The 12,153-nt window shown below is 41.0% G+C and overlaps 1 protein-coding gene across 9 annotated transcripts in view; it reads right to left on the bottom strand.

The window, feature by feature from the left end:
• Nucleotides 1-4,413: 4,413 nt before the first annotated feature.
• CEP63 (centrosomal protein 63) overlaps nt 4,414-12,153 on the bottom strand; it is a 55,425-nt gene continuing 47,685 nt past the window's right edge. For 7 of the 9 annotated variants that reach the window (XM_032869657.1, XM_032869649.1, XM_032869651.1 and 4 more), the window contains 4 exons: nt 11,554-11,640; nt 7,887-8,092; nt 6,802-7,078; nt 4,414-4,809 (listed from right to left, as the gene is read on the bottom strand). In XM_032869657.1, coding sequence (XP_032725548.1) covers nt 4,651-4,809; nt 6,802-7,078; nt 7,887-8,092; nt 11,554-11,640 — 729 coding nt within the window. In that variant the 3' untranslated portion in view covers nt 4,414-4,650. Of the gene's footprint in view, nt 4,810-6,801; nt 7,079-7,886; nt 8,093-11,553; nt 11,641-12,153 lie in introns of those variants that run through there. The other 2 variants (XM_032869653.1, XM_032869656.1) reach the window with 2 other exon arrangements.

Here is a 12,153-nt window from a genome sequence, read left to right on the forward strand (position 1 = left end):
TCATAAACTTCCACTTCACCCTTTTGTGTCTGCGAGATTCACTCTTCAACTCGGTGAGACGAGAACCCCACAAGCCTGTGACATTTCCACATCCTCATCAACACTTGTTATTGTCCATCGTCTGTATTACAGCGGCTGCAAAGTAAGAGCGCGTGTGGTTTTGAGCTGCATTTTCCTGGAGACTAGGGAGGCAGAGCATCTTGTCATGTGATTTTTGGCCATTTATAGATCTTCTTTAGAGAAATGTCTATTCAGATCCTTAACCCACTTTAAAATTGGGTTATTTGCCTTTTTATTATTGAACAGCTTGAGGTTCCAGTGACTATTCAACTACACTTTAAAACTTAGCCCTAATACGAATTAGCTGGACTCCTACAATTTTGCATCTCTCCCCAGAAAACAGAACACAGTTCTGGGAAAATTCCAGTCCCTAAAGTGGTGGTTCTTCTAAACCGGTGGATACTCTCGGACAAAAAAACAGACATATGCAAATTTATCTCTGTTACATTTACTATCAGGGAGTTCCTGGGCCTTCCACCATTCAAGCACTGCCTTGATAAGGCTCTTTCTTTTTGTAAGAAGAGTATCTACTTACTTCTGATTGTACTGTCCAATCATTTGAACCTAGCCTTAATGGGCAACATAAAATGCCCAAACTCTCGGTTGCCACAGAAGAAGAGTGAACTGGTTGTCAGATTATCGAAATCACACTGTGGAGAAATAGCTTTTATAGAAGATTGCTTTGACGGCCCGCAGCCCATCACTTCTCTAAATTTTCCCCTGGGTCAGGCCGGATGGCGAGAGCTTTACACCATCCCATCCGGGACCGCTGTAGAACTGGCCTGATTGCTCTCCAGCCTTTGCCATCAGCCCTTACTGAGGCCCGCTGCAAGGAAGCCATACAGATGCTCTCATTCTTGTCAGTTGTAGGAGCTCTCCTAACGCTCAGACAAGCAGCCAAGTGTTCATATACACGCTCAGAGAAGTTGTGCTTCTCCTGAACCCATGGTCTGTTTTGATCTTGTGGGCACCATCAAGCTTTTAAGTAACGTCTCCTTTTCTGCTTTTGTCCTTAAGCAGCTCAGAGGTGAATCTGCCGCCTGCCCTAGCAGCTGAACTAGAGGTTAGGTTGCAAATGGACGTTTACGGCTCTCGTTTTCCCTTTGCCTTGATTCCACTCTTCATTTCTTTTTAGACCATTTCGTATCCTATCTCAAACGGTTTCTAGAACAAGTCAACGAATCTCTTCCTAACCTTGCCTTTCTGTACTTGACTGCCATTCATGACAACTGATTGCTTATGTGTGTTCTTAATGACAGAACTTATTTCACAGTTATTTTTCTCACATGTTACTTTTAGTTTCCAGACTCGGGGGTGTTTTGCAAACAGATTACCATCACCCATAGTTTACTAGGTGTCATGTGTCTGTGTATGAGAGGGAAGGTAGAATTTTTTTAAGTTGAACAGACATAATAGAAACTGTATTTTGGGGGTGCCTAAGTGGCTTAGTCAACTAAGCATCCGCCTTCGGCTCAGGTCATGATCCCGGAGTCCTGGGATCAAGCCCCGCACTGGGGTCCTTGCTCAGTGGGACACCCACTTCTCCCTCTCCCTGTGCCAGCCCCAACTTGTGCTCGCTCCCAAAATCTTAAAAGAAACAGTATATTTCTTTGTCTATTCAACAAAATATTTTCATAGTGCTTACTGGGCCAAATACTATGCTATGTACTTTACAAATACTGATCTTCACAAAAACCCTAAAAGGGAGGTATGATTTTCATTTCCCCTGTTTTACAGGTGAGAAAGTTGAGGTATGGGGAGGTTAATTAACTTGCCCAAGGTCACACAACTAGTAAGTGGTAGAGCTAGGATTAGGAACGGGGTCGCCTGCTTGCAGAGTCCACACTCTCTACCTCTACCTAGGCTCAGCCAGAGAGAGCCGGGGCTCTCAGGTCCTGGGCAAGCCACTTAAATCCTTACCATTGTTTTGGAACAGTGACACACACTGCCTCCAAGACTTATTGAGATCAAAAGAGGCTCCATGGAAAGGCAGCATCCCACTCACAGTAAGAACTCAACTTTGTCCTCTTCAGCTAAAATCTGCATAGAAATCCAGACCAAACTTCACAGAGAATGCTGACCAAGAGGAATGAGGCAACTGACCCAACACAACATCATCTGTAAACACCAAAAGTAGATGAGAGCCCCCTTACCGTTCCATCTCATGGGAGTATCCTGATTACAGATTCTATAAAACGTGTATTAAGAAACTAGCTCAAATTTAGTCTGATGCATTTTAGTATTTGGTATATCTTTATGAAAAATGAAGTTGGGAGATTAAATTACAATCAAACATTCTGACAAATCTAGATTGTTTCCCTCAACTTTAACAACACGGTGGAAGTTTAAGAAGTACATAGTACCTCAGGATTCCTTAAGTATCTCCAGCGACTCGAGTCTGTCCTTGTTCCTCCTAGTCAGCATGAGCCATGGAAATTTGGGGCTGTACCCTACGTATTTTAGATGGAAGCTTGGGACAGTCTGAAACTCAGAAATCCCTGCATACCGATCCAGATGGGTATAATACTTTTAGAGTCTGCAAAGCCCTTTCAGAAATGTTTTTTCAATAAATCCTCTCCACCCTGTGAGGTATCATCCCCATTTTGCAGGTAAATGCAATGAAGCCAAGAACGGTAGCGATTGTTATCTACTGAGAAGTCACTCAGTATCTACTATGTGTGAGGCAGCACCCTGGATGTAGGCAGGACCTTGCCCCTGCTTTTAAGCAGTCTTTGGGAGAGACAGAAATTAGCATGGTGTGGTCAGTGCTTTGAGAGGGGCACACACAGGGCATGCCAAGAAATGAGAAGCTCTCTTAATGGTCAGGGGCAGTCTCTGGTCGGGCTGGGGGAAGGCCTTGCCGACAAGACAGCAGGGCCATGTGAAAGTATGGGAAGAGCAGGCTGACCCCGGGGACAGCACATACACAGGCATGAAGGGACAGCGTGGTGCATCTGAGGAAGGACATTTATCCATCAGAGCACTTGCACAGGGCCAGGCTTGTGCTGGGTCATGAGTTCCCCACCACAAACCAGACAGGTAACGTTCTTGCCCTCAAGGAGCTTGAGTAAAAACAGATGATAAAAACATAAATCAAAGGGTCCCTGTATGCTCAGTGAAGCATCTAACTCTTGATCTCAGTCTCAACTCTCAATCTCAGCGCTGTGAGTTCAAGGCCCGTGCTGGGTTCCATGGTGGTCACAGAGCCTACTTAAAACAAAACAAAACAAAACAAAACGAATGGAAAACCAAAATCAAGTAACAGAATGATTTCAGAGTGGGGAGTACTGTAGAGGGAATAACTCAAGGCAGCGAGCTAGAGAAACTGGGAGAAGCTGGTCAGAGGTCTCCTCAAGGTGAGACCTTAGAGTGCACACCTGATGGCAAGAAACCCGAACCATGGGTGAGGCGAGAGGGATTCCAGGCACACGGCAAGGACAAGGACCCTAACAGGCTGAAGCTGGCTGCACTGGAAACATAAAGGAGGGCAGCATGGCTGGAGCACCGTGGATGAAAGAAGATGCACTGCACGAGGCAGGCAGGCCCCGTAACCGAAGGCTCTGTAGGCTCTGGGAGGTAATTCAGAGTCCTTCTGAGTGCAGCAAGAAGCCTCTGAAGGGTCTCAAGGGAGGCAGCGGCGACACCGTTCCACTTACCGGGTTCAGGAGAGGAAGGGATGCTAGGTAGGAGGCTCCTGCCAGCATCTAAGTGAGAGACTGGGTTAGTCTGGACAGGGTGGAGGCACTGGAGGAGAGAAATGGCTGCATCTGAGAGAGGTTCTGGAAGCAGAACTAACAGGACCTCCTGATGGCTTGCACAGGGATGCACTGCCTGTGCCCCTCAGATGCGGGTGTCCTTCAGCACCCTGGCCCTGCCTTCTGCTCTTCTCTCCCTACACACTCTCCCTGGGGACCTCATCAGGGGGACCTCATCAACTCTCCCTGGTTTCGAACACCTTCTGCACACTGAGACCTTCGTCTCCCCTTTAAAGATCTCAGAAAGGCAGAGGCCGATCATTTCCATCTGACGTTCCACAGGCACCCTATACCTAAAACCAGTCCGTCCCCTCCCCCCGCCTCTCTCTTATACTTATGTTCGGAGCAAGAGGGGACTTCCTGGCAAAATTCTTTTGCCCCTGTGCACGCTAGCAGCCTGGCTGGCTAGTAAGCAGCAAGGCCAGGCCATTGCCCTGGATTTGGATCGGTCTGCCTCTGAAATCCAGGCTTCTACTACATACTTCTTACTTTATCTTCAACTTGTATCATAAAATCTTTATTTTAGTCTACAGCTAGTCACATTTAAGTCATCAAGAGAAAATATCACTTTATAAGAAATATTAATGTGAGAAAAAAAAAAGGCTAGCAAAGTGGTTTATTCTTACAAGTTATTGCTGGAAAAAGTTCTTCCGACAAACCAGTGCAATGAAAATGCCTCAGAGAAGTGTCGGTTTTTCAGGTTTCTTCACAACAGTGTTAGGATGTCTGTCTTCAGATTTTTTGTATGTTCGTGCTGTGAAGAGCTGCTACTTCCGGGTGACAGTAACTCTTCAGGGTCTATTTTTATTTCCAAGTTTGTGATTTTTTTTAGAGGCTACTTTAGGGTCGTGAATTGTTTCACTGTCTTTTCACTCTCTCTTTTAAGTTCTTCAATATGGGCATCCAGGCGCTCTAGAATATGATGTGACCTCAGCTCCTCCTCTTCCAAAAATCTGGTAGCTATTGAACCAAGAGGCGATACAGGCAAGGGACACTGCAGGAGAAACCAATTTTGACATACATAAGTTGAACAGTATGCTTCTCACATATATTTTCATGCTATTTTCTAACCAGAAATGTTAAGAGGTGACTTTCAGAAAACTACTTTTTCTTCTGAAGAGATATTTCTTTTTATCCTAATGATGAAACTAGTAAAGAGGAAGGAAGAGAGGGAGAGAGAGATGGAGGGAGGGAGGGAGGGAGGGAGATATCCTGGAAAAATTAATATAGACCTCTTCCTTTCTGACCCAAATTGTATAAATGTAAAGTGTTAAATAAATAAATTAGTTATGGATCTGAAGAATATCTGCTTAGGCTTTGTAAAAAGTACACATATAGCCTTTAATAGCCTTTAATACCCCAGAAGAGAGTATACTTACTGTTACTGCAAATTCACTTTTAAAATCTGAATATGTTACTTCGATTTTAAAGTACAACAAACTACTGATAACATATTAGATACCAAGTGAAATCAGTACTTTCCCACCTCCAAAACCTCAGTCCATAATCCCTCATCTGAAACTCCTGGGCCATGGTGTTTCAGAATCCAGAGCTCATAAAGGGAATATAGGACACGTACCACACACAGTCCTTCCTTGCACACAGTCATTATTTCTAGAGTCACCTCAAACAATGAGTTACTGAATAAAGCATCACTGCTCCTTGGGGAAACACACACACACACACACACACACACACACACACTCATCCTAAAACAATTCATCCTGGTAGAGTCAATTTTCTTTATTTTACAAAAAGAAAACGAGGTTCAGAAGTGTGAAGTGACTTGCCTGAGGCCGTTCCACTAGTGGGTGCCAGAGCTGGGATTCCAACCCTGTTCACCAGGCCCCAGAGCCCACGCTCCTGATGCTACACTGTGCTGTCCCCACTTCCTCCCCAGTCTGGTCACCTCTGTGAGACAGCTGGACAGAAGGGCAGAGTGCCACCTTGGCCAATCTCAGCTGGGAATGCACAGGTCTGGGGATTCAGATTTCTCACAGCTCTGCGCACGACCACAAATGACCATAGGAGTCCCTCAAGTATTGACAGGGGGTTACAAATAGTTTAGTAAGTAGGCAATTCACAAACACAGAATCCATAATTAACAAGGATCTACTGTATTACCTTATCGGAGTCTGAGGTAACGTCCCATAATTAAACATATTGATATTTCTGAAGTAAAATGCTAAGTAGAAATGCTAGGAGAAATGCTAAGTAGAAAAATAAAGCCTACACATATTACCACATCTGTTTAGGTCAGGTCAGGTTTTAGCGCCAACTAAGTTTTGTGCCAAATGTAGGACGTTTTTGGATTTCAGAATTACATGTAAGTGAAGCAGAGACTTATTTTAAAAAGGGAAAGAGAACCTCTCCATGGACTTGTTGGTACACTGAAAAGTCACAAATACTGAACCTCCACAGGTGTGGGACCACTAACCGGGGAGGGCAATGACTGGCCGGAGGCGAGAGTTTCCAGTCTGCACGGCAGCTGCAGGAACATGAGGTCAGCACAGCGTCGCCTTACGTGGTACTGAATCCGTGCTCTGGACGCGTCAGACCACTTCCTTCCTCTGCTTCCACCCACCCTTCTCCCTTTCCCACAGCTCCTCCCTTCCTTCTTCACTGTCCAGACCTCACGACTATCCTGGCATCCAGAGACACTCCTTGAACTAATCACTCCAATTACAAAATTGATCTTCTCTTTTTGAAAAAGGCAGGAAAAGAATTTCCAATTAGGGTTACAAACAAAGGCATGGCTATTAACTTTCAGAACTAAGATGTACTTCAAAAAGTAATCACAGCTGAATGTGTCTTCGCAAGCAAAATCCTAAGACAGAAATACATGAGAAAAATACAGAGTACTTGAGATAGAGAACTAGTAAGAAAGGAACCAACACACCCCCCTCACCCTCCTTTATCCTTCAAATAAAAACTAAAACCAAACTAAACAGACTTAATAAATAATAAGATGAGAAAGTTTCCATACCGAAGACATAAACTCCTCTTGGTCATTTATACTCTCAGAGACAGTGTCAGAATAATTGGCTTCATTTGTATCTAGCACTGAAGGCAGAGAGTTAGTTTTGTAGAGAAAGTGAGAAGGCAGAGAGACGGAACTGCACGGGGTGATCTGAGAACTCAGGGGGCTGAGGACCCCAGACATGGGCTCTATACTATCCAAGGCTTGTCGTCTCAGAGAATGAAGACCTGTTTTGTAGTGCTCAGTCTTCATTCCATCATGTCTGTACGGGCCATGGGTTGGCCTGGATAGCAGATTAGAAAACAGAACAAATATAAATTGTAGCGACTTTTCCCTTTTAATACAGAACTGTTACAGGAAGTTAAAATAAAGGAACTTAAAAATAAAGGAACAAGCTAACCAGTTTAAGGCTGTAATTTATAAAATGAGCAGCCCACTCAGACCCCCTGTTCCTCCCATCCATTCAGGCCCACATCCAATCCCCGTTGCCAGGCCTCGGCCCTCACACATGGACAATACAGTGAGAAAGACAAGCTGCCAGAGTCATCTAGTGTGTTTGGTGCTAGGGCAGAGGGAAGTACTATGCACAGGGGACCTGGTGTCAAGCTGGCAGTGGAGGTGAGGCATCAGCACAGGCTTTGGTAGGTCGGTAGGAAAACACTTGAGCCATATAGTAAGAGCTGAAGCCAGGTGGGTTTTCCTGGAATGCTGACTTCTTATGGTAACAGCTTATAATTAACTGACCAAAAATACAAAGGAAGCTTTCTTAATATAAAAAAGCCAATTCTGACTTCTTATGGTACCAGTGGGGGTTCGAGCGGGTGGGAGGCAGCATGGAAAGGTTTAGGGGAGTGAGGACACTGTTTATATATATGTCCAGAGTGTGTGAGACTCAAATCTGAATAAAAGTGCTTTATAACCCTCCTCCGCCACTTTGTGATTTCATAGTAGCTTTACTTGTCTACACTGTACTTAAGAGTCAAACATAGAGCTGTTTGAGGAAGATTTAATTTCTGTGAGTCTAAAATTACTCTCAAAGAAATGAGAATTATAATGGTACACATCTTAAGTAAACTGTGAAGAAATTTTACTTGAACTCTGTGTTCTTGAACTCAGGTGCTCTGCCGTGTATCGGTTTAAAGATCCTGTCATGGTTTTTTTTGCACATCTGAGTAGAAATTTCCAGCTTAGACTTAGTATCCATCAAATCTTTCTGTAGTTGTTGATTTTCAGACACTAATTTATTTAATGCCTCAATATAATTCTCCTGGAGGTCTGCTAGTGAAATCTCTTTTGCCTAATAAAAAAGAATACTAGAGTTACTTAATTTGTAAAGAATACTTGTGATCTGTGATACCGCTGGTGGGAAATTACTTTTTTTTTTTTTTTTTTTTTTTAAGTTGTAACTAGTTCATCTATGGCTTTGCTTTGGTTAAAGTGACTATTTGTGATTGGGCCCCTCCCTTATGAGAAAACAAGTGTTTCTTACAGTGAGTGGGGGTGGAAAATGAGGAGCACGATGGGCTTCCCTGGTGTGCCAAGGAAGATCTAAGGAGCTAGAGGAAGGCTGGAACTCAGAGGGCAGAGAGCTACAAGAGAGAATCAGAAACAGAAAAAAGAAAGAAAATAGCAGCATGGGTTCTTCCAGAGCATCTATGGAAGAAAACTGAGAGACCTAGTTCAAAGAAAGACATCTGAACAGAAGGTTCAGAAAAGGAATTCCAGCTGGCAGGGACAACTTTTAAATAAGTACTCTCTGGTCTTAAGGACTTTTACTTAACATCAGCACCTGTTGTGGTACAAGAACTCAATTTGAAGTACACAGCGAGACAGCATCCAGGTGTAAAGTAGGTGATACTATTCTGATCTGGTCTGGGTTCTGTGATCCTGAATTTTGCTTTTCTAGGTGTTTCCTGGTAATACTACCTGAAAACACAGTAGTCTAGACCATTTGTGTTTTCTCTAATGACAAAATATTTTGTTAGCATTCTGAAAAATTATGATAATTTTCTTTGGAATTTAATATGTTTAGCTTGATCTTTTCTATAAAGAATTTTCTGATAAGTTGGTCGAAGTAGTTTAACAGAATTAAAACATAAACTTTAAAATGTAGCCTTAGACTATCTGTATACCAGTAGTCAGAATAAGTCACAGAATTTTTTAGTAAGTTGTCAATGCCAGTTAAAATCTCAAAAAAAAAAAAAAAAAGGGCAGGACATAAGAGTAAATGAAAGACTACTGCGAATTTTTTAAAGGTGGTAAATAATTTTACCAGAGCTACTGTTTTCATTATTAAAATAATTAGATTATTTCATTAAAATAGTTACTTAATCCAAACATCCATTTGTAAAAGTAATTCTACCTTCCTAGGTGGTAAAATGAAAAAAGGAACTTTCTAAGGATTATTCTTCATACATACAACATGTTCACACTGTGGGTAATTTCAAAACCAGAGGAAGTTTAAACTGCTTGATGGGATTTTGACCAGTTAGGGTCTGATGTTTGATGTCACTGAATATACATTTTTTATAAAAAAAAAAAACAAAAAAAAACAGTGCTTTGCTTTTGGCAGGCATCTTTTAAAGTTTTCTCAAATTAATTATTTTATTAACAATTTTAAAAAATTAATGTGAGAGGTAATATAAAAATTGTGTGCCAAGCACATGCTGAAGAAAGGACAGGATGATCACTGTTAGATGGGGATTTCAGGAGAAATTAAGCTCAACAGAATCTCTGGTCATAGTCTGGTTTAAGAACCCCTGAGGGTTCCCAACTCTTAAATATGAACAGGTAATCACTGCATAAGATAAGATTCTCTCAATCAGGTATTGCCAGCCAAATCCTGAGCCTTTTTAAGTTTCTGTGGTATAAATCAGGTTGTTCCTTGGCTTTCTCCATACTAGCTTCATATAGGCTTTACAGGGGCAAATAAAATCTCCTTCTTTCCTTCCTTCCTTCCTCTCTCCCTCCAACGTCCCCCTTACAAAGGGTTTAGCTGCTCTCTCCTCTCCTCTTTTTCCCTTCCCTTGTCGGTTTGCACTTAAAAAAAATCCTTTCATTACAGTGTTAGAGGGATTTGGGAAGGAGCAAGATTAGATGCGTACTTTCATCTGCCACCTTAAATGACATAATATTTCATAGTATAGACAGCCACAGATCAATCATCCTTCTACAGGTTAACATTTAGTTTACTTCAAAATTTTGTACATTGTAAATAACACCAAAATGGCTATTTCAGCACATTTGCTCCTGTAGGATGGATTCTTTGGGAATGCAAACTGATATGACCTTTCTGGAAAACTACTCTGTAATAATTATCAAAATCAGAAATACATATGACCCAGAAGTTTATAGGCTATATATACTTACAATTTTAATGGATATTGCTAAATTGTCCCCTAGAAAGGCTATACCAGTTCACTTTCCCATTAACAGAGCACAAGAGCCTGTTGCCCTGTATCCTCGCCAATACTGGCTATATTCATTTTTAAAAATCATTGTCAAGCCAGTTAGCAAAAAAGTATTTACCTATTTAGTTTTGATTATTAGGGATGCTGAACAGCTTTTCTTGTCTACTGGATTTTTGCATTACTTCTATGAATTATCCCTGATCTTTGTCCATTTTTCTACTGGATTCTAATCTTTTTATTATCTTTCCAGGAAATCCTTATATTAATATATTAACTTTTGTCTATTTATAGAATGTTTCCCCCAGTCTATTAGTCTTTTTTTATGGGGTCTTTTGCCATCCACAAATTTTACATTTTAATGTTGCAAAATTGTTTATGTTGTAAAATTCTTTACGGTTTTATGATGCTAAGAGAATCTTATTGTCCCAAAAGATTGTAAAAATAGTCCCCGATATTTTCTTTTACTTGAAATAAAGTGTTCATTTAACGTTTTGCACTTTTTCCCACTGCAGTCTCCATAATCCATGATTGTGAAATTAAAACTACTTAGTAGTGAATAGGGGTGTTGTATGGCCATACGTCTCTGGGGCACAGAGTCTCTGGAAATGCAGAGAGAAAAAATTTCTACAATCTCTGAGCATTTGACCTACATTAAGAAGAAATGGGTCAGAATAGATGGTTCATTTTGCAAATTATAAAGATTTTATAACAAAATAGCAGAAAGAACAGCCATACCGTTTATGAACTCACTGTTAACTAAGCACAGTCTCCCCGTTTCACAGGAGCTGGTACACACTACTCATACTCCCCTACTAGTTCACTCTCAATCTCTTACAGTCAAGAATTCTACCTGACTCATCACTGCATCTGTCTCATTGCCTATGAAAATACTTTGAACACAAAAGATTTCAGAATATTTGACTAAATGAATTATATCTTATAGAAATATAATTAAAGGCAAATTATATAAAAGATGATATACTTTATAAGAAAAAGATATTATGAACATAATCATTGTAACAATAATAATAATATCACCTAACGTGAATTGTGCACGTACTAAATGCCAGGCACAATGTTAAGCACTTTATGTACATGCTCCCTACTAAGATCACAGACTGTACATGTATTTTGTCATATATATAATTTATAAAGATCTGCCAGTTGCTGAAGTGGGGAGTGGTATTTTGCTCACTGCCATCATTGTCTTGACTTCTTTTTATTTGAGCAAGTTTCTGCAGAAGGATCATTCCACAGTTTGATCTTCACTCTCTAAAATGTCAGTATTTACAAAGTGATTTTTTTAAAAGGCTTGGATAATAGATAAACTTAAGTTTCTATTACGTACCTCGTGTAAACCCAATTCCAATTTCATCACCATTTCAGAGAGATGATGATTTTCTAACTTGAGTGACTCCATCTGTCCTAAAATCTCCTGAGAAGGGAAAAGCACAAAAACAAACAAATATATCAAATGCATCTACAAAATGTTTCCATATATAATTTTCCTTAGGCAAAGATGCATTATTCATTTATAGAAATATATTAATATGTTAATGAACATATAACATATTTATATATATAAATATCTTTCTAAAAAAGATTTTTTAAGGGCACCTGAGTGGCTCAGTCGGTTAAGTTCCTGGGATAGAGCCCTGAATCAAGCTCCCTGCCTAGCAGGGAGTCTGCTTCTCCCTCTCTCCCTCCCTGCCACTCATGCATGCATGGTCAATCACTCAAAGAAATAAAATCACCAAAAAAATTAAAAAATAAAAAGATTTTTTAAAAAGATGTGTCAAGATGTATTAACACACATGTATTTAAAATATAAGATGAATGAGTTCGGGGCACGCAGGTGGCTCAGCTGGTTAAGCAGCTGACTCTTGATTCGGCTAAGGTCACAAACTCAGGGTCCTGAGATCGAGCCCCACATCGGGGCTCTGTGTTC

The sequence above is a fragment of the Lontra canadensis genome, unplaced genomic scaffold (assembly GCF_010015895.1).
Source record: "Lontra canadensis isolate GAN:19392208 unplaced genomic scaffold, GSC_riverotter_1.0 scaffold38, whole genome shotgun sequence".
NCBI lineage: Eukaryota > Metazoa > Chordata > Mammalia > Carnivora > Mustelidae > Lontra > Lontra canadensis.